We start from the raw sequence: 22,608 nt of genomic DNA on the forward strand, positions 1-22,608 counted from the left end.
GGGCAACTTGTAGTAAAAATGTACTGCTAAGCAAAGTATAAATTGTAAAAAGAGTTACACTTTACTCCTGTTAAAGCAGTCACTTCATTCAGATTACTGGACAATTTAATGTTTTTTTAATACTTTAAACGTCTGTTGGTAATTACATTGCTTAACTCAAACCTTGGAGGGTCATTGATTTGTTTTGTAAGAGATTACTGCAACACCAGGCGTATATTAAGCTAAATTTCAGAACTATGCACTTGTGAATTTGTAATCTCGATTCTCGTTGAATTTTTTCCAGCTCATTCCACACATCTCCTCACTGTCCTGGTTTACCACCATAGTGCCTTTAGTGTTGGTATTAACCATCACCGCCGTCAAAGATGCTACAGATGATTTTGTAAGTACTTAATGAATTCTGATTCAGTGCTGTTCAGTTGCACTAATTCACATTTGCTACTTGAGACTGTCAGAGGTTAGAGACACCGAGAGAAAATGCTCCCCGACGTGAGTTTTTTGCCACTGGCGCCAAATTTTCTCCTTCACCGTTGCTCTGCCTTAGGCAGTGCGGCATGAGGTAATTTGCTAATACACGGTAGAGTATGTTCATCTGTACCCCGTACTCCTTTCATTAGTTCCACTTCATTCGAATCAACTGGATCACTTCAAGTGAGTTCTCCATCAACTCAGAACTTTAAATAAATGCTCTGCTTAGTTACTCTTAGTATACAAATGATGGCCTTGTAGCTTGCACGTATATGAGGAGGAACCAATTAATAAATGTACAACACATAAACATATTGTTACGGTACCGGATCATACCCCAATTTATATCAGGAAACCGACAAGACCCCAAATTTGTTTTTCAATTTATAAAACTGTGTAGAAACGATACTTTGCCCTCGGAGTGATTCCACTGACAAATAGGGATCTTTTTATATTTAAACAAACTTTATTAAACACCGGAGTAACTGCATTAACATCACAGAAAATAGCTTTCCAATTAACAGTTGAACAATTCTTAAAATAAAAGGAAACACTTACACTACTAACTTATACCATCTCTATCTCCAATTAAACAAAGCCCATTACAGATCAAAAGCCACTGGTAAATAAAGTTAGCAAACACAGAGTTTCTCTATTGTGTAGAGATTTCTTGGAAAGACTGCTTGGAGAGAGAGACCCTTTCAGGAACAGCCTGCAGATCCTTCGGTCTTTGTCCGACTCCTGCTCAACCTGACTGGATTTGGCAAAACTGCTGCTCAACTTAAAACCTTCTAGCAGACTGCCAGACCTATATCGAACTGCAAAACTACATGATGTGGAGATGCCGGCGTTGGACTGGGGTGGGCACAGTAAGAAGTCTTACAACACTAGGTTAAGGTCCAACAGGTTTATTGGAATCACCAGCTTTCGGAACATAGCTCCTTCATCAGATGACCTGATCACTCACTCAATGAAGGCGCTATGCTCCGAAAGCTAGTGATTCCAGACTTCTGTGAAAAACTGCAGACAGACCTGTCCTTTCCATTAATTGCATCATCTTTATCCCACTCAGACCCCATGACATGCTTACCTAAGTCTGAACACAATGTCCCAAATTATCTAGTTTCCAGGGAATCTCCAACAATCATAACAAAGTTCCATTGGTCATCTCTTTGTAAACAAATACATAGAATCATAGGATAGAATCATTGAATCGCCACAGTGGAGAAGGATGGCATTCGGCCCATTGGGTCTGCACCGACACTCCGAAAAAACACTCTACCTTGGCCAACGCCCCAGCCCACCCTGCCCTATCCCTGTAACCTAACCTTTTCATCCCTGGACACGAAGGGGAAATTTAGCAAGGCAAATGCACTTAACGTGCACGTCTTTGGACTGTGGGAGGAAACCGGACCTACTCTCGGCTAGAAAAAAGTCTGCAGCAAAGATATCAGGAAAGACAAAATATGTAGAATGCATCAGCCATTTTTGTAAGAAAGATACACTTCAATTATATTTGATGACATGGAAGTTTTGGCAGCACTGACAAGACACTCTCTGCCTAGTTCATCCATATTAATAGTCAGGTTCTCCTGGATGTAACAAATCGCTTCTGATAATTATTGTAATGAATGATAATCTCACTTTTACAATCTTAATTGCAGCCACAGCAGGCACACCGCCTGTATGTTAAACCAGGATTTTAAAAATATTACGTATTATACCTTAACTCCGGCTTTTAATAACATTACTGAAACAGATAGATATAATACATTTCCTACAATGTGCTGTATATTTTTTGGTTTCCATTACATTTTTCGTAGAGTTTATCTAGTAACATGGATGATATTAATTGGTGGCAGCCAATCTTTCAGAGCTGAAGAGCCAGGAAGAAAAATGTAATCTGTTAAAAAAGTATGGGCCAATTTTCATTTTCATTCATTCATGGGATATGGATGATGCTGGCCGGGCCGGCAACTCCCCTTGATTGGAGTGGCTTGCTGGGCTATTCTGAGGTAAGAATGACAGATTCCGTTCCCTCAAGGACATTACTGAACCAGATGGAGTTTTGCATCAATGGTTTCTTGGTCATCATTAGACTTCTAATTCCAGGGGTTTTTATTTTAAATTGAACTCAAATTTCACCATCTGAAATGGTGCGATTCGGACCCACGTCCCCAGAGCATTACCCGGGCCTTCTCCGTTCTGGGGTCAATTACCAATAGGCTGGAGTAATGTTGACATCCAAACCTTATTTTAAATGGGCAAAGGAGCTGAGGGGCACCAAACAGGCATCTCGATGCAACTCCTCATGTTGCCACTTGAAGCATGTAAATTTGACGGTCTCCTCAGTTCCATCAATAAATCAATCAATCAATCATGCATGTAGGGTTGCAACTGATTTTGACCAGAAATTGCAGGCTGGCTCCTATTAATGTCATAGCACTCTAATTTCTTCATAAAATGGGCTCTATTGTTGGAAACCGATAAGACACATTAGCTAAATGGTGGTAGGCACCTTCCAAATGGGAGCTGGTCGCATCACCAGTGTTACTTGAACAATAAGGCTACTGACTCCCATGTTGTGGCCTTTACTGCCCAGTTAACCCCATGCGAAGCATGTGAAAATTCACCCCAGTGCATTATCGCTGGCACTGGCTGGAGAGATGGGTTCAGTAAGAAGTGGTTGTGGAATTGGACTGGCAAACAGGCGGTTGAGAGTTCAAATCTCTCTCCAGCCAATTGGGGAATGGAACTAAATTAAGCTGCCAATTTTTGCTCACTGGGTGACTGCACTCAATTGTGATTGGGCTGCTGCAAAAAACTACTTGGCTTCAATTCATTTAACAAACGTTTTACTTAGAACATATAGTGTAGAAGGAGGCCATTCGGCCCATCGGGTCTGCACCGACCCACTTAAGCCCTCACTTCCACCCTATCCCACTCACCCAATAACCCCTCCTAACCTTTTTGGTCACTAAGGGCAATTTATCATGGCCAATCCATCTAACCTGCACGTCTTTGGACTGTGGGAGGAAATCGGAGCACCTGTAGGAAACCCACGCAACACGGGGAGAACGTGCAGACTCCGCACAAACAGTGACCCAGCAGGGAATCGAACCTGGGACTCTGGCGCTGTGAAGCCACAGTGCTATCCACTTGTGCTACCATGCTGCCTATGTCTTGTAGTACAGAACTTGAGTATTTCTGCAAAAAGAGACATGCTGTCAAAGCTTTTCATCTTGCACACATCAGGCCAGACATAAAAATACCAAATTTCAAAGGGAACAACAATTTATATTCTATGAGAAAATGGTGCTGATTGGTTGAAAGGCATTACACCTTTTTAAATTAAACAAAAGCACCTGGGACAATGTTTAGCTGGTGCAATCTCCATGGCAACACCTTGACCAATCAGAATCTACTTGCAAACCAAAGAGCACTTTTTTCTCATGCGGTATAAATTGTTGCTCCCTTTGAAAATTTGGTATTTTTGTATCTGTGCTGATGAGGCCATGGTGAAATATTTTGACCGCATGCCTCCTTTTCCGGCAATACTAAAGGCCTTGTCTTAAAAATTCAAAGATGGAGAATATTTGAGAAAATAAATCACTCTTCTTATCAAAAAGGACCTTTAGTATTTGTTCAATGACAGCTTTTCTGTGACAATTATTCTTTCTTCCTTTTCAGTTTCGCTACAAGAGTGATAATCAGGTCAACAACCGACAGTCTCAGGTGCTTATTGATGGCAAGTAAGTATAATATACATTTTCAATCTGCAGAGTTGAGTATAGATTTGAATGATCTCGTCTTATGCTGAAGTTTCAATGATAAATTTCTGCTTTAATGCTTCCAAAACTTGTATCATATACACGGTTTTTATAAATGGGGATGTAAAATTGACTTAACATATTGGGTGCGATCGAACCAAATTGGCCATGATGTGGAGATGCCGGTGTTGGACCGGTGTGGGCACAGTAAGAAGTCTCACAATACCAGGTTAAAGTCCAGCAGGTAGTGATTCCAAATAAACCTGTGAACCAAATTGGAACAGAGTCCTGTCACGAGCGTGTTTAGCTGGGTGCTTCCCGACGCTATCTATCAAGACTCTGTTTCAATTTGGGGCCTCAGTGGAAACGTCCTCTCGAGGCCACACTCAGTCCTATTTTCTGCACTGAGGAGCTCCGCATGGCGAAACTCCCCTGTGCAGGTGGAGATCGGCACGCCATTTTTAAATGGCGACCCAATCTCTTAACACCCCGACATGACCCCTGAACTCCCCCAAGCATCAAATCACCTGTTGATGGAGTCCGCGGGGGGGGGGGGGGGGGGGGGGGGGGCCTGCACCCCAGCTCACATGTGCAGAGTACCCGTGGCTCGAGCCTTGGTGTGGGACAAATGCAAGCCTGGCACCTTGACACTGCCAACCTTGCACCCTGTCAGCACCCCTGCCAGCTGGCAGCACCGCCTGGGCACCTTGGTAGTCGCACTTCCAAGGTGCCAGGCTGGCAGTGCCAGTGTACCAGTGCCAGGAAGCCCAGGTAGCACCAGGAGTGCCAGGGTGCCACCCTGACCAGAGAGCAACCACAAGTGCAGTTCCGTTTGGACCCCAGCTACATGCCCTTTGGGCAGGGTGGTACCCAGGCACTGCTGGTGTCACCTAGGTACACTGGCAGTGAGAGGCTGGCAACTTGGCAGGGCCACCTGCGTGCCTTCCTGGCACTGCCAAGGTGCCCAGGGTGCACTGCCAGCTGACAGGAGCACTGCCATGGTGACAGATTGGCAATGCCAAGGTGCCAAGCTGACATTTTTTGCGTGTGAGGGCGATTAGGCCGGGATTGCCCCCGGTGGGTGTTGGGGGGTGTGGCGGAAGCCAGGGGACCCTCGCATGTTGTGTTTGGGCTGGGGGAAGGTCGGGAATTGTTTTGGGCGGGGTCCTCCGAGATCGACACACCATTTAAAAATGGTATCCCGACCTCTCGCTACAAGGGTCAGTTCTAGCGAGCCTTTGTAAAAAACAGGGCTATGTGGGGCCTCGGCCATGCGTTTCCCGTTTCGGCCCCTATTCAACACGAGTAACATTGAATAGCCACGTGTTTCTCGGCGCTGCGAGTGCCCGGAAACACGCGGCTAAATGTGTTCGCTCGGGAACTTTGTTCCCTTTTGGCAAGATCGCACCCAATGTTATTTTTTAAAATAAATTTAGAGTATCCAATTAATTTTTTCCAATTAAGGGGCAATTTAGCGTGGCCAATCCACCTGGCTTGCACGTCTTTGGGTTGTGGGGGCAAAACCTACGCAAACATGGAGAGAATGTGCAAACACCACACGGGCAGTGACCCAGAGCCGGGATCGAACCTGAGACCTCGCCGCCGTGAGGCAACAGGGCTAACCCACTGCGCAACCGTGCTGCTCCTATGACCAATGTTATAGTGAGCATCCACAGAAAGCTATCTGTTGTTGATCCACTTCAATTGGGAACTCCCTTTATGATGAATGTCAAAATTGTTATATATTATATTTTAATTTTGTGGCAGTATTGTTATTAAAAGCCCGAGTTAAGGTATGTATTTGTTGCAGTAATATTATTAAAGAACCTAGGTTAAGGTATCCAGTCTGTCTGTTAAAGCTGTAATTAAGAAGTTCTAAAAGGTTAGGTCATGATTGATTCTAACCATTTATTTGTTTATATTTAAAGCGCTAATACAACCTCCCCCTGACCTTCACGGGTAGGGTTCAGTCAGAAAAAATTAATATCCTCTAAAGGTTCCAATTTTGTTTCAGTGCATCCAATTTTCTTTGTGAAAGTCAGGAAACTGTTATATTCTTTTATTTGGACGGGTAAGACCTCATGGATTCGCAGGGTGTTTTTGCAAAGGGAAAGGCAGTCCGGGGGGGGGGGGGGGGGTCTATTATTTTATTGTTGGGCTGTGAATATTGAGAGAGTGCGGGGGTGGTGCAGGGGCCGGAGTCTGTGTGGGGGCGAATGGAGGGAGGTGCCTGTAGAGGCTGCAGTTTCAGAGCGTTGGTTAGGGCTCCTCTCCCATTCTCCCCGGCGAAATGGACTTCCAGTCCCGTGGTGGTGGCCATCTTGAGAACTTGGAGGCAGTTTAGGCAGCTGGGTGCTATGTCATTGTTGGTCCCAATCTGTGAGATTCATCGTTTTGTACCGGCGGCCTTGGACCCGTTGTTTGGAACATGGAGAGAGGAGGGGTTGGAGCGGTTTGGAGATTTGTTTGTAGATGGGAAGTTCGCCGATTTTGAGGAGTGGGTGGGTAAGTACCACTTCTGAGAGCTAGTCTGTTTCGGTATTATCAGGTATGCATCTTTGCACACAAGATTTCTTCCTTCCCCTTGGCGCCTCTGCCCTCGCTGATGGATGGGGTTCTTTCGGTGGTGGATGTAGGGAAAGGGAAGATGTCAGACATGTATAGTCAGCTCATGTCGATGGAGCAGGTTTCGCTGGATGAGGTTAAGAGGGAGTGGGTGAGGGATCTGGGCCAGGTGTTTCGGGGGGGGGGGGCGGATTGTGGAGTAAGGCTCTACAAAGAGTCAATTCCAACTCCTGATGTGCTAGGCTGAGGCTGATTCAGTTTAAAGTGGTTCACAGTGTACATCTGACCAGGGCACGGATGAGTGGGTTCTTCCCGGGAGTAGATGATAGATGCAAGCAGTGTTCTAAGGTTGGCACGCCATATGCACGTATTCTGGTCTTGTTCCAATCTTTTAGACTTTTGGGTCTCCTTCTTCAGCACCATGTTGGGAATCCTTGGTATTGAGTTGGAGCCTTGCCCTTTGGTGGTTTTCTTTCGGTTTCATATTTACCAGAGCTGCACGATGGGGGCGATGGCAGATGCCCTGGCCTTCGCCTTGCTAATATCCCGAAAACAGCTGTTGTTTCGATGGAAGTTCATAAGATATAGGAGCAGAATTAGGCCATTCGGCCCATCTTTGCCTTTGGTCCCGCCGAGTGCCCCGGCGTGGTTAAGTGACCTGATGGAGTTCTTACATTTACAAAGAATTATATGGAGAGGGTCGATAGAAGGGTTCTATTTGAGATAGCAGCCATTCATTTTCTACCGTCAGATGTTAGGGGTGGGGGGTGGCTTGGTCTTTGTTCTTTTTCGGTTTGGTTTTGGCAGAATGGAGGAGTTGAAATATTGTAATTCTTGGTTGAATATGGTTGTGATGGTGTTATATTTGAAAATCTTTTCTTGATAAAAGTATATATATTTTTTTAATTTATAAGGATAATGGAACATTGTTATGATTGCTGGAGATTCCCTGGAGAGTAGATAATTTATGAGCGGTTGCATTTAGTTCTTGCTAAGTTGGGTCTTGTGACATCTTCGTGGGATGCAAATGATGTCATTAATGGGAGGTGCCAGGTCTGTCAGTAGTATTGTAGTTTGGCATAGGATTTGAGTCTTGACAAGACAGAAGGATTTAAGTTGAACAGCATGGAACGGCACTTCTGGGAGTGTCCCGGGGAATTGGAGGCCCATAGATACACACCCTTTTGGCAGGATGGTACACTGGTACTGCTGGTGCGTCCTAGGACCCTGGCACTGCCAGCCTGGCACCCTGACACTGCCAGCCTGGCACACTGACATTGCCACCAAGGTGCTAGCCTGGCACTGCCAAGATGCCCAGGTAGCACCTCTTGCTGGCAGGGGCTCTGCCAGAGTACCGGGTTGGCACTGCTAAGGTGCCAAGATGGCATTTTCTGCGTGGTGGTAATCCGACCGAGGTGTACTGTGCGGGTGTTGGCGGCGGAGGGGGGGGGCCATTAAAAAACAGCGTCCCAATCTCTCGCTACATTGAGGAGTTCCGGCGAGTGGAGCTCCTCAGTGAACAAAACGGGGCTATGTACGTTCTCAGCCGCACGTTCGCCTCTGAGGTCCCCTATCTACCGTGAGTGCTGTTTCTAGTGTGTTTCTCGGCGTGCAAGCACCAGGAAACATGCGGCTAAATGCCCTTGCAATGGGACTTTGTTCGCATTTAGCTAAATCCCACCCATAGTCCCTTTTTGGGGCCATGGGGAGTTTCTCCCTGGTTAAGCTTTTCATCACTAGGGAACTAAACCCATTGACCATACTGGCACCTCTGAGATAAGGCCACCATTTTGAAAGTGGGCTTGTGGGACCCCCATAGCCCCCTCCCATGTGCAATGTCCTCCTCCTCCCCCCCCCCCCCCCCCACACACACACACACATACACACACACCCCAGTGATGATGGCCTGCTATGGGGGTCACTGAGTTTCCCCCCTTTTGAGGCCATACCATGCCCCTTTCAGGCCCGACCCTTCCATGACCCCCATCCTTCACCCCTCCTAACCTACCAGCGACCCCTTCATACCCACCCTGCACTTCCCCGCCCATCATACAGCTCCTCCACCCTCCTTTCATGGGCATGGCTCCCACAGCCCTGATCCTTAGCAGTGCCACCCTGACAATGGGGCATTCTGGCACTGGAACCCAGGCAGTGCTCGTGCCGGCTTTGTAGTGTCACCCAGGCATCTTCACAATGCCAGGGTAACGGTGCCAGTACCAAGGAGCTACCGCTTCATTTGTACAGAATGTAGCAACTGAATGTGTATTTTAGAGGAATACGGATGAACATTTTAGGAATTCCCCAGAATTCGGACAAAAATTCCCACTTGACTTATGAGCCTGTCTTGGTTTCGACATTGACGGAGCTGGTGTACTTCCTGTCATGAGTGGTATACGGTGCTTCCCTGAGTCATTCCAAAAGCAGTATGTTTACAGATTTGGTACGTTAGAAAACCATTGACATCTAAGATGTTAATTTTGCAGCATCTGGCTGCAGCTGAGCAGAGTCCTATCCTGTTCCCTCACCACAAATTCAGCAGTTGGAGATTACCGATTGATAACTGCCAAACAATTGAGGGATGGAGATTAGGATCAAGGCCACAGCAATTAAAAATAGATAGGTTTGTCACAAATGTGAGCGGTTGGCAGAAGGGCAAAACAAACTTGAAAGCCGGATGTCGACGGGATGGTTTGATAAGCGAGGAGTGAGTTGTTTCAGTGGGGCAACCCATAAGTTCGGGCTTCCTCACATGCATGTGACTCTTCCTTTCATTCACTCTCTTCCTCCCCCCTCCCCCCCCCCCCCCCCCCCACCCCCAATGAAGTCAGCCTGACTGACAAAGCAGAGAGCAGGCTGCAATTGGGGGTGTACAGGGCCTGCAGCTGCTCGTGCAAGTATGGTGGAACGATGAAGGGAGAGAAGTGCCTGATGTCCAATTCCCTGACTCGTTCTGGTGGGAGCTGTGGGCTCCAATTCGAGGGAAGGGAGATAAGCACTCTTGGTCCACAAGCAGTGCTATAAAGGGACTTTACTTCTCCCTGAAGTTGTCCTCTCATCCCATAAGGTCCCAGGTTTCTTGAGGCCTGGAATTCAAGCCAGCCACCTGAAACTTCTAAGGCCATTAAATATGAAGCTGCCAGCCTCATTAAGTTTAAATGGACAAGCAGGCGTCCTGAAATTGTTTGACTACCAGCTTCCTGTCCCGTCTGCTAAAACCAGAAGAGAGTGAATTGGAGGCTGTTTGAGGTTTTTAAAATGTTAACATTTCACCTGACCCCAAGTCATCCAAATTTGGGAATAGGGTGTCATGGTCACACCCTTATCAAGCACTCTCCTCCACACAGGAATAAACTTCCATTTGGAGATTATTACAAAGTTAATTCATTTGTTTTTGTGCCCTGTTTTTAGTACGTCTAAGTCTTTTTGCCTAAATTCCAGCAGGTGCTATTTTAACACAGTCAAGTCATTTCTTCCAATCAGTTTAAACGACACTGTGAATACATGCACTAAAAATAATGCGGTGAGGGGAATTGAACCTGTCAGTGGGACAAATGGGAATAGGTCACATTTCGAGAACTTGTGCAGTTGTAGATATTGGAGCTTTTGCGACCGGGAGCGGCATTGCCACTGGGGAAAGTGAGAGAGGCGCATGTACCCAACATCAACAGATTTTAAAATACAGACAGAAGATTCCGGAAATACCCAGCAGGTCAGGCAGCGCCTGTGGACAGAGAAGCAGAGTCAACTTTGTTTCTCTCCACAGACGTTGACGGACCCGCTGTGTATTTCCAGCGTTTTCTCTTTCTCGTATCAATTTCCACACCTGCAGTTTTTCACTTTTAGAGCAACCTTTTTTGGCCTTGATTGTGTCCTCATCTTCGAAATCTAGATTTACCTCAGACCCTGACGCAGACCCCCCACCCCCACCCCCACCCCCACCCCCGCAGCACGCTGGCCATCCAGATCAAGATGCCTGGTTGGGCCACAAGCTATCGATCAGACATAGATGTTTTGAACTATTTTTCAGAAACAGCAACAACCTTATAAATCTGCCAAATAAGTTGTCAGTGGGTGATTGGACAGCAGATTTCAAACTGTTGGCTTTTATCATATTCTCTTCATGAATGAAACAATGTTTGACCATGTTTTTCTGCCAGATAGTTGTACCTACTTCACAGTCTGTTAAAAGAAAACAAAAATGCAAATGTTCCTGTGTGCATGCGTGGTACTGTTTAAGCAGGCCCAGCGAGTCTGCACTGAACCTCCGAAAGAGCACCCACCCAGGCCCCATCCCGGTAACCCCACCTAACCTTTTGGACACTAAGGGGCAATTGATCATGGCCAATCCACCTAACCTGCACATCTTTGGACTATGGGAGGAAACCAGAGCACCTGGATGAAACTCACACAGACACAGAGTGGACCATCACACAGGCAGTCACCTGAGGTCGGAATCGATCCCGGGTCCCTGGCGCTGGAAGGCAGCTGTGCTAACCACTGTGCCACCCTGTTTTCGAAGCTGGAGTTGGTAAATGGTTGAGTTTAAACTTGTCCAGTAAAAAACGCTCAATGTTGTCTCACATGACGCTGCTTCACTTTCACATAATTAATAAAGTAGTGTCGCTATATCTGTTTAACGTTGCCACTATCACTTTAACATCATTTGCCACAGATGTCCTCTTCTGTGGCCTGCCTGGTCACATGAACTTTCCCACAGTGCTTCCGCCCTCGGTCCCTCTTCTCCCTGTTGCTGGCGTTGCCGACCCCTGCTCTTGTCCCTGCCTCCCAACCCCTTTTTCTATCTCAGTCGATGGGTTCTTCAATTGCTGCTGTTCTGGCTACTGGCTTCCATTCTGAACCCGCACTGAAGTCCGTTGCTCCATCTAGTGGCAGAACTTGGTCAGGGGATATTAGCTGCTATCCGCACTGACCACATTCTGCCACTAGATGTGGCTTGGTCAATCTAAAACAGTGTTTTTCAAACTTTTTAATCCCGGGACCCACTTTTACAAACGGGCCGACCTTCGAGACCCACGCCGGACATCCTTCCCGATCCATGCCGGCCGACCTTTGCGACCCACCTCGACCAACCTTCGTGACCCACGTCGGATGGCCTTCACGACCCATGCCGGCCGACCTTTATAACACACCATTTTCGCTTACCTTTAATGTCACAGGTGAAACTGCTTGGTCCTCACGTTTTCACTCCAATCAGGTTCACAGGACAAGAGAGCAATGCACATATCAGGTGCAGAGTTCAGCCACTTCCTTTTAGTCGTCCTCATCTTTGTTAGGACGGAAAATCCAAACTCACACATGTAGGTCGTTGTGCAGGGCGATAGCAACAAAATGCTTGTTTTACTCAGCACTGGATACGCCTCTGAGGCGCTACTCCAGCATGCTGACAGCCTCCTGGACTTCTGGCGTGTTTTTAATGTGCTGTCACAGGTGAGATGCAGAAGTTTAGTCTCTTCATTTAGAGTCAGCTGTAAGTTAATAATTGACTCTGGGGTCTCACTCTAAAGGATTTTTCGCCCACTGCTTCTCTTTCAAAATCTGAATCTTCTCCTCTAGAAAGTAGCGACAAAAAATAATGATCAGCGCGGCCAGATAGGACTGAATAAGGCTTGCCTTATTAACAAACCTGTTTTCTTCAATGTGCCATAGCATTGTGAGGAACATATAGTAGTTTTGGATTTGTACTCGCACTTGCTAAACTTTCGGTGACTTTTGGAAAGCCTCTATTCCTTCCCAGTGCTGAAAGCAATCATCATCCTTGCCTTGAAATTTGTGGTTCAGTTCATTTAGAATTGAAAGGATGTCTGTAAGGTAAGACATAGTTTGCATCCAACTCTCATTTTCCAGTACTTTCCTGCACATAACACACATGGGCTTTGCATCCTGATTTGCATTGGCACAATTAACAAAGCCATACTTCAAGAAATCATCTTTATACTGCTTTGTTACCGATTTCAGTTTCTCCAGAGACCCTGGGGCTCCGTATACAGCTCACACTAGCACTGCTTTGTCTTTCCATGGACTCTCCTGCGCAACTCATATTCGCACTGCTTTGTCCTGCCGTGTACTCTTCTGTGCAGCTCTCTCCAACAGATTCAGCTGTGAAATCCTGGCCGATTTGTGTCTCTGGCCCTCTCTTCCTTATAACAAAGCGGTCCATCTTCAGTTCTTCACAGTCCTGTTGCTTGCTTTCTCCCAGCTAGAAAATTGAGGAATCTTTTCTCTGTGATGTCGCACCAAAAGCAGGGATGAACAGGGCATATAATGTTGGTGTATGTGCAGGGCGCGTGACCTGTTCTCTTCCACCATTTCTAGTGGGAGGACTGCATCGTTCACATTTAAAACCCAGTTGCAGTCGGCATTTTCAACTTAAAAGCTGGTCGCGGCCATTGGGTGCTTCTCCCGCAATCGGGAACGCCGTGACCGATCACTCCATGACCCTCCTGACACCTGCAGTTTGAAAAACTGTGATCTAAAAGCACTGTACTGGAGGGGAGTATAATTTTAAAACAGTTTAGATTGTAATTTGGATTCCTTTTATTTCAGTGATGTATTTTATTTTGCAAGTTATTCCAGCTAGGTGTGCACCGGCTGTTAATGTATGGTACATTATTTCAGCATCTTTCTGGATGTGAAATCTCTGACAGAATGTACCTCGACTTTAACAGTGATTCCTGTGGGAACCTATGATTCAGATAAATTAAAGTTGCAATATCCAGGAATGCAACCACAACTTTAATTGAGGACAGACGGGCAGCAGAGGCGCAGTGGTTAGCACTGCTGCCTCACGATGCCGAGGTCCCAGGTTCGATCGCGGCTCTGGGTCACTGTCCGTGTGGAGTTCTCCCTGTGTTTGCGTGGGTTTCCCCCCACAACTCAAAGATGTGCAAGCTAGGTGGATTGGCTATGCTAAATTGTCCCTTAATTGGAAAAAATGAATTGGGTACTCTAAATTTACAAAAATAAAAATTGCCCCTTAATTGGAAAAAAAAATGGAGGACTTACCATGATCAGATAGGCAGCATGATTGATAGTTGTAAAATAGTTCTGTGTTGAACAAAGGGCATTTTATTGCACAGTCTTTTTGCCCATTGAAACTTGTAGAGAAAGTTGCAAAATATGTTTTGTTTTTCTAACAAGGGCCATATTATTCTGATAATTGATGGAATTTGTGTTCTTGAAACAAGGGCATTACTGGCATCCTTATTTGCCCGAAGAGTATTGAGAGGAAGCCATGTAGTGTGGGACTGGAGCTATGTGGGTAAGATCAGCTTTGGCAGATGGGTGCCTCTTGAAGGATATGAGAGCAGAGATGGCTAAGAGGAGACTGTGATAGAGGGTGTTTAAAATCATAAACGTTTAGATAGGGTTAAAGAAAGAGAAACTGTACATATGGATGGTGCATAGAGGTATGGAGGGTGCGTGGACATATGGATGGTGCATGGAGGTATGGAGGGTGCACAGACATATGGATGGGGTATGGAGGGTGCATGGACATATGGATGGTTATCACCACAATCATCAAGGTTATTGTTTAACCGGGACTAGTTCGAGATACTGTTACACTAGTTGCCGTGAACCTGCCATTCTGCTCTCAGAACTCTGGACAGATGTTTAACTACCTGGAAACCTTCAAAATTACACTGGTGAAATTGCAAGCCATCTTGGAACTTAAGTAGGCAACCTACAATAGATTAGCTAAGCGAGGCTAACACCACGGGGAGCGAAACACAATTGCAAATATCACAGGGGTATTAATTGCATTTCTGTGTGTTCACCCACCCATTTGACAATTAAGCTCAATGACTCTACACTGTAACATTTCCTTTGTTAAATGATGTTGAACACTTGAGCAAGAATGCGCCTTTTTATTCTGGCATTTCAACCAGGTGGCACCAGTTTGTGAACATTCTATTAATTGTACTAATGAAGAATCAATGAAATGACTGGGCTCGAATGGTCTCCTTTGCACCGTAGTTGGTGTAAGGTGAAGGGAACTAAACTGTCCATGTTGTGACCTAATTGGCACTAAAATTGTCAGTCACACTCTGACCACACTGACGCCTTGTGTAGGAATTTCAATCACAGGGGAATAGGTGGCATGGAGGTTTGAGTTCCATTCCGGGGAACAAGTTGCTAAAGGATGCCACTGGAGCCAATCTTTTTCTTTTAGAGTGCCCAATTCATTTTTTTCCAATTAAGAGGCAATTTAACGTGGCCAATCCACCTACCCTGCACATCTTTGGGTTGTGGGGGCGAAACCCACGCAAACACGGGGAGAATGTGCAAACTCCACATGGACAATGACCCTGAGCCGGGATCGAACCTGGGACCTGGCGCCGTGAGGCAGCAGTGCTATCCACTGTGCCACCATGCTGCCCTGCTGGAGCTAATCTTTACTCAGCCTTGCATTTATTTACATAGAGAAATATTACAAGCATACACTTCCTAACTAAACACACCACGGTTTTAAAAATTGTCTCTTTATATGTGCTCAAATCAAGCCCCAATTAATACCCTCCACCTGCATGTAAGTAAGCACATTTAATATACGGTTATAGCATAAATTGTTTGTTTCTGGAAGGTAAAAGGTATGTCCAAATAGAGCCCACAATGTTGCGTTGAAGTATCTTGTCCTCTTAATTCATGTCCTACCCAACATGGCTGTGCAACACAAAATTACTGCTAATTTGGCCCGATTATGGCAGTCCCACTCAGTGAATACAGGAAGAAATGAGAAGGATTCCAGGCGCGCGGACATGCTGGGTAGCAGGCCTGCCTAAGGGCTCCTAGGGGCACTGTTTCTAAAATTTAAAAATAAAGATGAAAACACGAAACCTTTCTTCAGCCTTCACCCCCCCCCCCCCCCATACACACTCCCAATACCCCTTTCTTGCCAATCGATGCCACCTCATACCCCCATCCAACCCAGTGTACTCCATACCCTCTATGCCACCCATGCCCTTCCACCCACACCCCATGCCCTTTCTAGGCCCTATCCCAATGCAATGCCAACTCACAACCTCGTACCCACCAACCTTTGCCCTTACACCTACCATGCCAACGCACCTAGTACTCCACCATGGGCAAACCTCAGAATCTGTGCAGAATTGAGATAAAATAAAGTTACATAAAATAAAGTTTGAAGCATCCATTGCAGACTTCATTGTATTGAAAGAAAACACTAATTCATAAAAACCTATTTACTGCATTTACATTCCTTCAGCTAAATAACCTTTTAACAACAAACAATTCAAGTGCGCAAACCCTTTTAACAACAAGCAATGGAATTCATAGTCCCACAACAAAGAGTCTGGAACCACTCGTAGCTGTCAATCAAATTAAAATGGCAGGCACCTAATCGTGATTGTGGATGGTTTTGAAATCAGTCATGCAGCGCTAACCCGTAATGGAAGCCTTCATGCTGTGTCAACAGCCAGAGTGAAATAGCAAGGACATTTTTTTTTCTAACACTCCAGGAATTTTATTGCAAATATTTAAAGGGAAGGACTCTTGTATGCCTTGACAGTGTGACAGCTCCCTTTGACAGATGCATCTGACAGTTTTGACAGTTGATTTTGACAGGTTCAATGAGCTTGATAGTAATGTGTTTATGTCCTTTTTACACCCATTTATGTATACTTTTAACTGTTCCAAAGAGCACCAGACCTCCACCAAGAGGCACCTTACCTCCCCTAATGGTGGCCTAAGACTATATCCGTACCTGTTCAAATGGGTGCAACAGCTATCCAAACAAATCTACTAAGTTCAGACCTGCCCCGAGCTGGTCTAATCCGCACACGCTGGGTTTCCTGGCCTACCAAAATCCAACCTCAGTCGTGGTAACTGATGATTGAAATGGCCAGCTGCCTCCATAAACCACACACGCACAAAACACCGCCGACCCCAGTTCCACCCTCTCCATGTCAGAGAGCCAGTCCATCGTGGTGAAAATCTGGACCCAGGTTTACCCGGCCTAGCTTGATGCTGACAGTGGGGGCCTGCTGCAGTCAGGATCGAAAGCAGGATAAGGCAGCAGCAGGGCCACCTACCCATCCACCTCAGATTCCTTTCGCAGCTGCAGGTGCCCAGGGATCCCCGCAACAGTGGTAGCCTAGCTGCAAAAGCCATTTTCACTTTTAAATTCAACAAGGTTGGAGAGAGCGCACCTTCATTTTGAAGCACTCTCTCCCTTACTTACCTCCTATGGTAGCCTGCTGCGTATTTTAAGGTGGAAGGCCTCTGATTGACCCTCCAGCATTAAGAACTTACCCACCATGCTTAGCTTACCTGGCCAGCGAGCTCACCCTTTTGGGTATTAGTTTGGTCCGGGGAAAATCACGAGTCACAGTTTCCCACACGGTGCGGTCTTCTGACCCATATTTGAGCCTGATCGCAGGTTTCAGAAACCCACAAGGAAAATCCTGCCCTGGGTGCCTGAAATGGACAATATTTCATTTCATAACACTAATGCTCATGTTGAGCACACGTATTTCCACAAAAAGAGTCACTGGGACAATAAGCGGTTCTCTTCAGAAAGTAAGGAGTTTGTGGGAGGATCTATAGACCGGGAACTGGGAAGGTTTGTTATTGAAACTGGGTGCAAACAAAGACACAGCCCAACTCTTTCACTTCATGACCATAAAATCAGAAGAGTGCATTTTATGTGTAGATGTGTGGAGGATTGAAAGAAAGGCCACTTTAAAAAAAAAAAAATTAGATGTGAGTGTGTCGTTGGCTAGGACAGCATTTATTGCCTTTGTTCAGAGGGCATTTAAGAATCATAGAATCCCTACAGCGCAGAAGGCGGTCATTCAGCCCATCAGGTCTGTACCGGCCCCTGCTCCGATAGAGCACCCTACCGAGGTCCAATCCCCCGCCCCATCTACGCAACCCCAACCGACCTTTGGACACTAAGGTGCAATTTAGCATGGCCAATTCAGCCAAACCTGCACACCTGTGGACGGTGGAAGGACACCAGAAGAAACGCACGCAGACATGGGGAGAATGTACAAACTCCACACAGACAGTGACCCGAGGTCAGAATTGAACCCGGGTCCCTGGAGCTGTGAGGCAGCAATGCTAACCGCTGCGCCATCGTGCCACCCTCCGAGTCAACCACAATGCTGTGGAATCACATGTAGGCCAGACTAGAAAAGGATGGCAGATTTCCCTAAAGACCATTAGTGAACTAGATGGGTTTTCAGCACAATTGGCGATGGTTCCATGGTCAGCATCAGATGTTCTAATCCCGGATTTTTATTGAATTCAAATTTCAGCATCTGCTGTGGTGGGAATCAAACCCAGGTCCTCAGAGCATTACCCCGGGTCTGTAGACTACTAGTCCAGTGACAATACCACGATACTACCACATTCCTCTCAGCAATCATTGTCTCTCGAAAGAGTATGTATTCTAGAGAAGCCATGTGATGAGTGGGGGAGAAATATAATATTTTCTGCATACTTTTTTCCAGGCTGCAGAATGAGAAATGGATGAATGTTCGAGTAGGAGACGTAATCAAATTGGAAAACAATCAGTTTGTGGCAGTAAGTACTGTTGTTGAGAACTTAATTATTTATAAGTTTGCCCTCGGGATCTGGGGGCCCTGTCAAGGCTGTGTTTAAACTGAGAAGGTGGCATTGTACAATCTCCTTAAACAACTCCAGTCTCATTATATTGAAAGTGGTGCCACTGATTATATAAATATTTTAAAATATGTCAGTAGTTCTTTATGCTATTCGGCAAAATTCCCTAACCATTCATGCGTCAAACTGTGATTCAGCTCTATCTGTCTCCCATTTCTTTTAAACAGTGTTTGATTTAAGTCAGCCCAAAGCGAACCTACTTCAGATCAACCAATCTTGTAGCATTAAAGCAATGCTTACCTACACATCATAGCAAAAAACTATTCTGTATAGTTGTAATGATGCACTTTCACAGCCTTCATTGGAAACACAAAAGGTATTTATTCATAAGAAGAACTGAACAACAGTACATCATCCCACACGGCTGCCCGAAAATATAATTAGCAGCGATATGAGGAAAGATACAATTAATAGACAATTTTATTGGATTTAGAGCACTGCCGCTAGCCATATGGGCTCACTGATTCATTTATTTCGGAATTCATTCCATCATTAGATGGTTCCAATTCTCTTCCCGCACTTAATGGTGCATTAAGGTAGACTTTGATAGTTGCCTGTTTCCACAGCTAAGCATGCTCGGAACAGGTCGCTGGTCTGTCGCTAGAGGCTTATAGCTTGAGGGACGCCATTCCACATCAAGTGTGGCTCCTAGCATGTTGGAACGATTTTTTCAGGCTGACACGAACCTGTTTGGCTGCGTTATGAATGCACCCCGGCTGGAGCAGTGGTTAGCACTGGGACTGCGGCGCTGAGGATCCAGCTTCAGATCCCGACCCTGGGTCATTGTCCATGTGGAGTTTGCACATTCTCCCCATGTCTGCGTGGGTTTCACCCCCACAACCCAAAGATGTTCTGGTTAGGTGGATTGGCCACACTAAATTGCCCCTTAATTGGAAAAGAAAAATAATTGACTACTCTAAATTTATTTTTAAAAATGAATGCACCCCAGCAAATCTTCTGCCTGACAGAGGACTCCACCTCTTGAAGTGGAGTCCTCACTCTCACTCACTCCCAATTGGTCCCCCATTCTAGGTGACCCTTACTCTGCTGTGTTGCCCTTAAAGGTGACAATGACCACAAATCACCATAATGTCATACTGACCCTGTCCTTAAAAAGGCGAGTGCAAAGAGCAAATCATGCATGGTGTTAGCGAAGATGAATCTGCAGAAATCACTACACGCTCAGAGTCTTGGTCCAGCCTTCAAAAGTAGTTTATTTTACACCGGTGGGGAAAGCGCCTGGTCTATCCCAGTGCTTTTTCAAAGATCAGCAGAAAAGGTTCAGCATTTATACACTTTTGTAGAAAGATACATTCACACAGTTCAACATGACTGGAAGTTGTCCCGTCAAAGATAATCGCTATTTCATTGTTTTAAGGATCAGAGACATCGAAATACATTTCCGTATGATAGCCTAGTAAGCGCTCCCCATTCATGAGAGAACAGGAGCATCCACTCACAGGCGGATCACATGGTTTGCATTCATAGAAACCAGGGTGCCTTTAACAAGTGAGCCCGGCCTTCTCTATTTATGTTTTAAATCACTGTTCCCCTTGCTCTTTATTTTAACTCATGTTATCCCTGGTTGCTGTCTGGTTTCAGCTGTTATCAGGAACTTAGGTTGAGTGTCTTATCAGTGTGTCTTTGTGTTTGTGCTAATGTCTTTGAGGGTGTGGGCTGTTTCAGATTTGCTATGTCCAGGCAGGACACCATTTTCTCTATGGTGTCAGTTCTGAGCTACAGCATCCCTGTCCTAGATTATCACACAATGGATGCTGGGTACCACCTTTGTACCCTGGCTAAAGGGGGTCAATATTTGCCCCCTCCAACACAGGGTATATTCATCAATGCAGATGTCATGCTTTATTACATACGGAGACCATCTTTAAGTTGCTGGGCGTTTCTAAACTGTAATCTCAAACTGATCAGCATATTCACACTTTCCGAGTTTCTGATCAAACTACAACTGAACTCTTGGAATGGCCCATTCAGCAAAATGGCAGTCAGTCCTAAAGTGCCGAACCATAGAATCATAGAATTTACAGTGCAGAAGGAGGCCATTCAGCCCATCGAGTCTGCACCGGCCCTTGGAAAGACCACCCTACATAAGCACACGCCTCCACCCTATCCCCGTAACCCAGTAACCCCACCTAAGCTTTTGGACACTAAGGGGCAATTTATCATGGCAATTCCACCTAACCTGCACGTCTTTGGACTGTGGGAGAAAACCGAAGCACCCGGAGGAAACCCACGCAGACACGGGGAGAAAGTGCAAACTCCGCACTGACAGTTGCCTGAGGCCGGAATTGAACCCGGGACCCTGGAGCTGTGAGGCAGCAGTGCTAACTATTGTGCCCCGGTGCCGACCAAGTCACTTCAAACTGAGCTTCACTTTCACATAAGAGTGCAGTAAAATGTTTGAAAATATTCCTCTCATTGGAAAACATTCAAAAATTCACCATAACACCGCAGGATTTTTAAAAAATGTATCATTTCATGGGATGTGGCTGGCCCATCATTTATTGCCCATCCCTAATTCCCCTTGGGGGGGCATTTCAGAGTTAAACACATTGCTGCGGATCTGGACAATAATCTATATTGTCACAAGTAGGCTTACATTAACACTGCAATGAAGTTACTGCAAAAAGCCCCAAGTCGCCACATTCTGGCGCCTGTTCGGGTACACTGAGGGAGAATTCAGAATGTCCAAATTTCCTATGTAGGCCAGACCTCGTAAGGTTTGCAGATTTCCTTCCCTAAAGGACATTTGGTGGACCGGATGGGCTTTTGAAATGAAATGAAATGAAATTTGCTTATTGTCACAAGTAGGCTTCAAAAGAAGTTACTGTGAAAAGCCCCTAGTCGCCACATTCCGGCGCCTGTTTGGGGAGGCTGGTACGGGAATTGAACCGTGTTGCTGGCCTGCCTTGGTCGGCTTTTAACGACAATTGACGATGGTTTCATGGTCATCATTAGACTTTTCATTCCAGATTTTTATTGAATTCCAATTTCACCATTTGCATTACCCTAGGTTTCTGGATTACTAGCCCAGTGACAATACCACTGCCTCCCCCTAATGTGAGCATGCAACATAGAGCCACAATACTTGCTTTCTCTCACACTTATCTATCATGTAAACAGTTTTTATTTTTTGCCATACTTCTACTAACCTCTGGTTTATCAATCCAATGTGACTCACTCCCGTGGCAGCCCTTTTAGCTCCATATCCTAGCACTGTGTTATACCGACTGACTTGCCTGTCTCCCCAGTATAGAAAAGTGAAATAAATTGCATAATGTAGAATCCTGCTTTGTCTTTTCTAGATCCATTCTGCCTTCTAACTGCACTTGTTGCCTTTCACCTTTCTGTTAGTCTCCCTGCTTTCAAGTAGCGGTGAAGTCCTCCCGCAGATATTACAACTTCCTATTCACTTTTATCACCCAATTCTGGGAATTCACTGTCCCCCACGATGTGGGGGAGGCGGGGGAGGAAATGGGGAGCAGGGTCTGAACAGGGTGATTCAGTGAGTTTGAACTCGAAGCAAAGGCAAAACAAACAATGTCAATAATTCCAGAATGACAGAGAACTTCCTATTCACTTCTGTCACCCAGTTCTGGGAATTCACTGTTCATTTTTATAGATGAACCATTGCTACAATTGTACAGAGTTGGCGAGACCACACCTGGAGTAATGTGCAAAGTTTTGGTGTGCATGCCTAAGGAAGCATTATACTTATGTCGGAGACAGAACAGCTCAGATTCACTAGACTGGCTCCTGGGAAGAGAGTATTGACCTATGAGGCTGAGTAATTTGGGCCTACACTCGTTCTGGGGTTTAGAGGAATGAGAGGTGATCGCATCGAAACCTACAAGATTCTGAAAGGGCTTGGCATGGGAGGCACCCCAGATGTTGATTTTCTTGGTCGGGGAATCTAGAAGATGGGGGCGCAGTCTCAGGATAAGGGGCCAATTGTTTAGGACTGAGATGAGGAGAAATTTCTTCACTGAGGAGGATTGTGAATCTTTGGAATTCTCTACGGAGGGTTGTGGATGCTCCATCGTGGAGTACACTTGCCACTGACATGGACAGACCTTTCGGCTCTTGGCAGGCTCAGCATATGGGGAATGGGCAGGAAAGTGGA

At 45.8% G+C, this 22,608-nt stretch overlaps 1 protein-coding gene across 1 annotated transcript in view; it reads left to right on the forward strand.

Annotated features, from left to right (window-relative positions):
• The window catches only part of LOC140387320 (probable phospholipid-transporting ATPase IM), a 277,940-nt gene that overhangs the window by 254,268 nt on the left and 1,064 nt on the right, over positions 1–22,608 (forward strand). The window contains exons 6-8 of the mRNA XM_072470248.1: positions 284–382; positions 4,159–4,220; positions 18,296–18,368. Of these exons, the coding sequence (XP_072326349.1) occupies positions 284–382; positions 4,159–4,220; positions 18,296–18,368 (234 nt within the window). The remainder of the gene's footprint in view (positions 1–283; positions 383–4,158; positions 4,221–18,295; positions 18,369–22,608) is intronic.

This window comes from Scyliorhinus torazame, chromosome 12 (assembly GCF_047496885.1).
Source record: "Scyliorhinus torazame isolate Kashiwa2021f chromosome 12, sScyTor2.1, whole genome shotgun sequence".
Classification (NCBI taxonomy): Eukaryota; Metazoa; Chordata; class Chondrichthyes; order Carcharhiniformes; family Scyliorhinidae; genus Scyliorhinus; species Scyliorhinus torazame.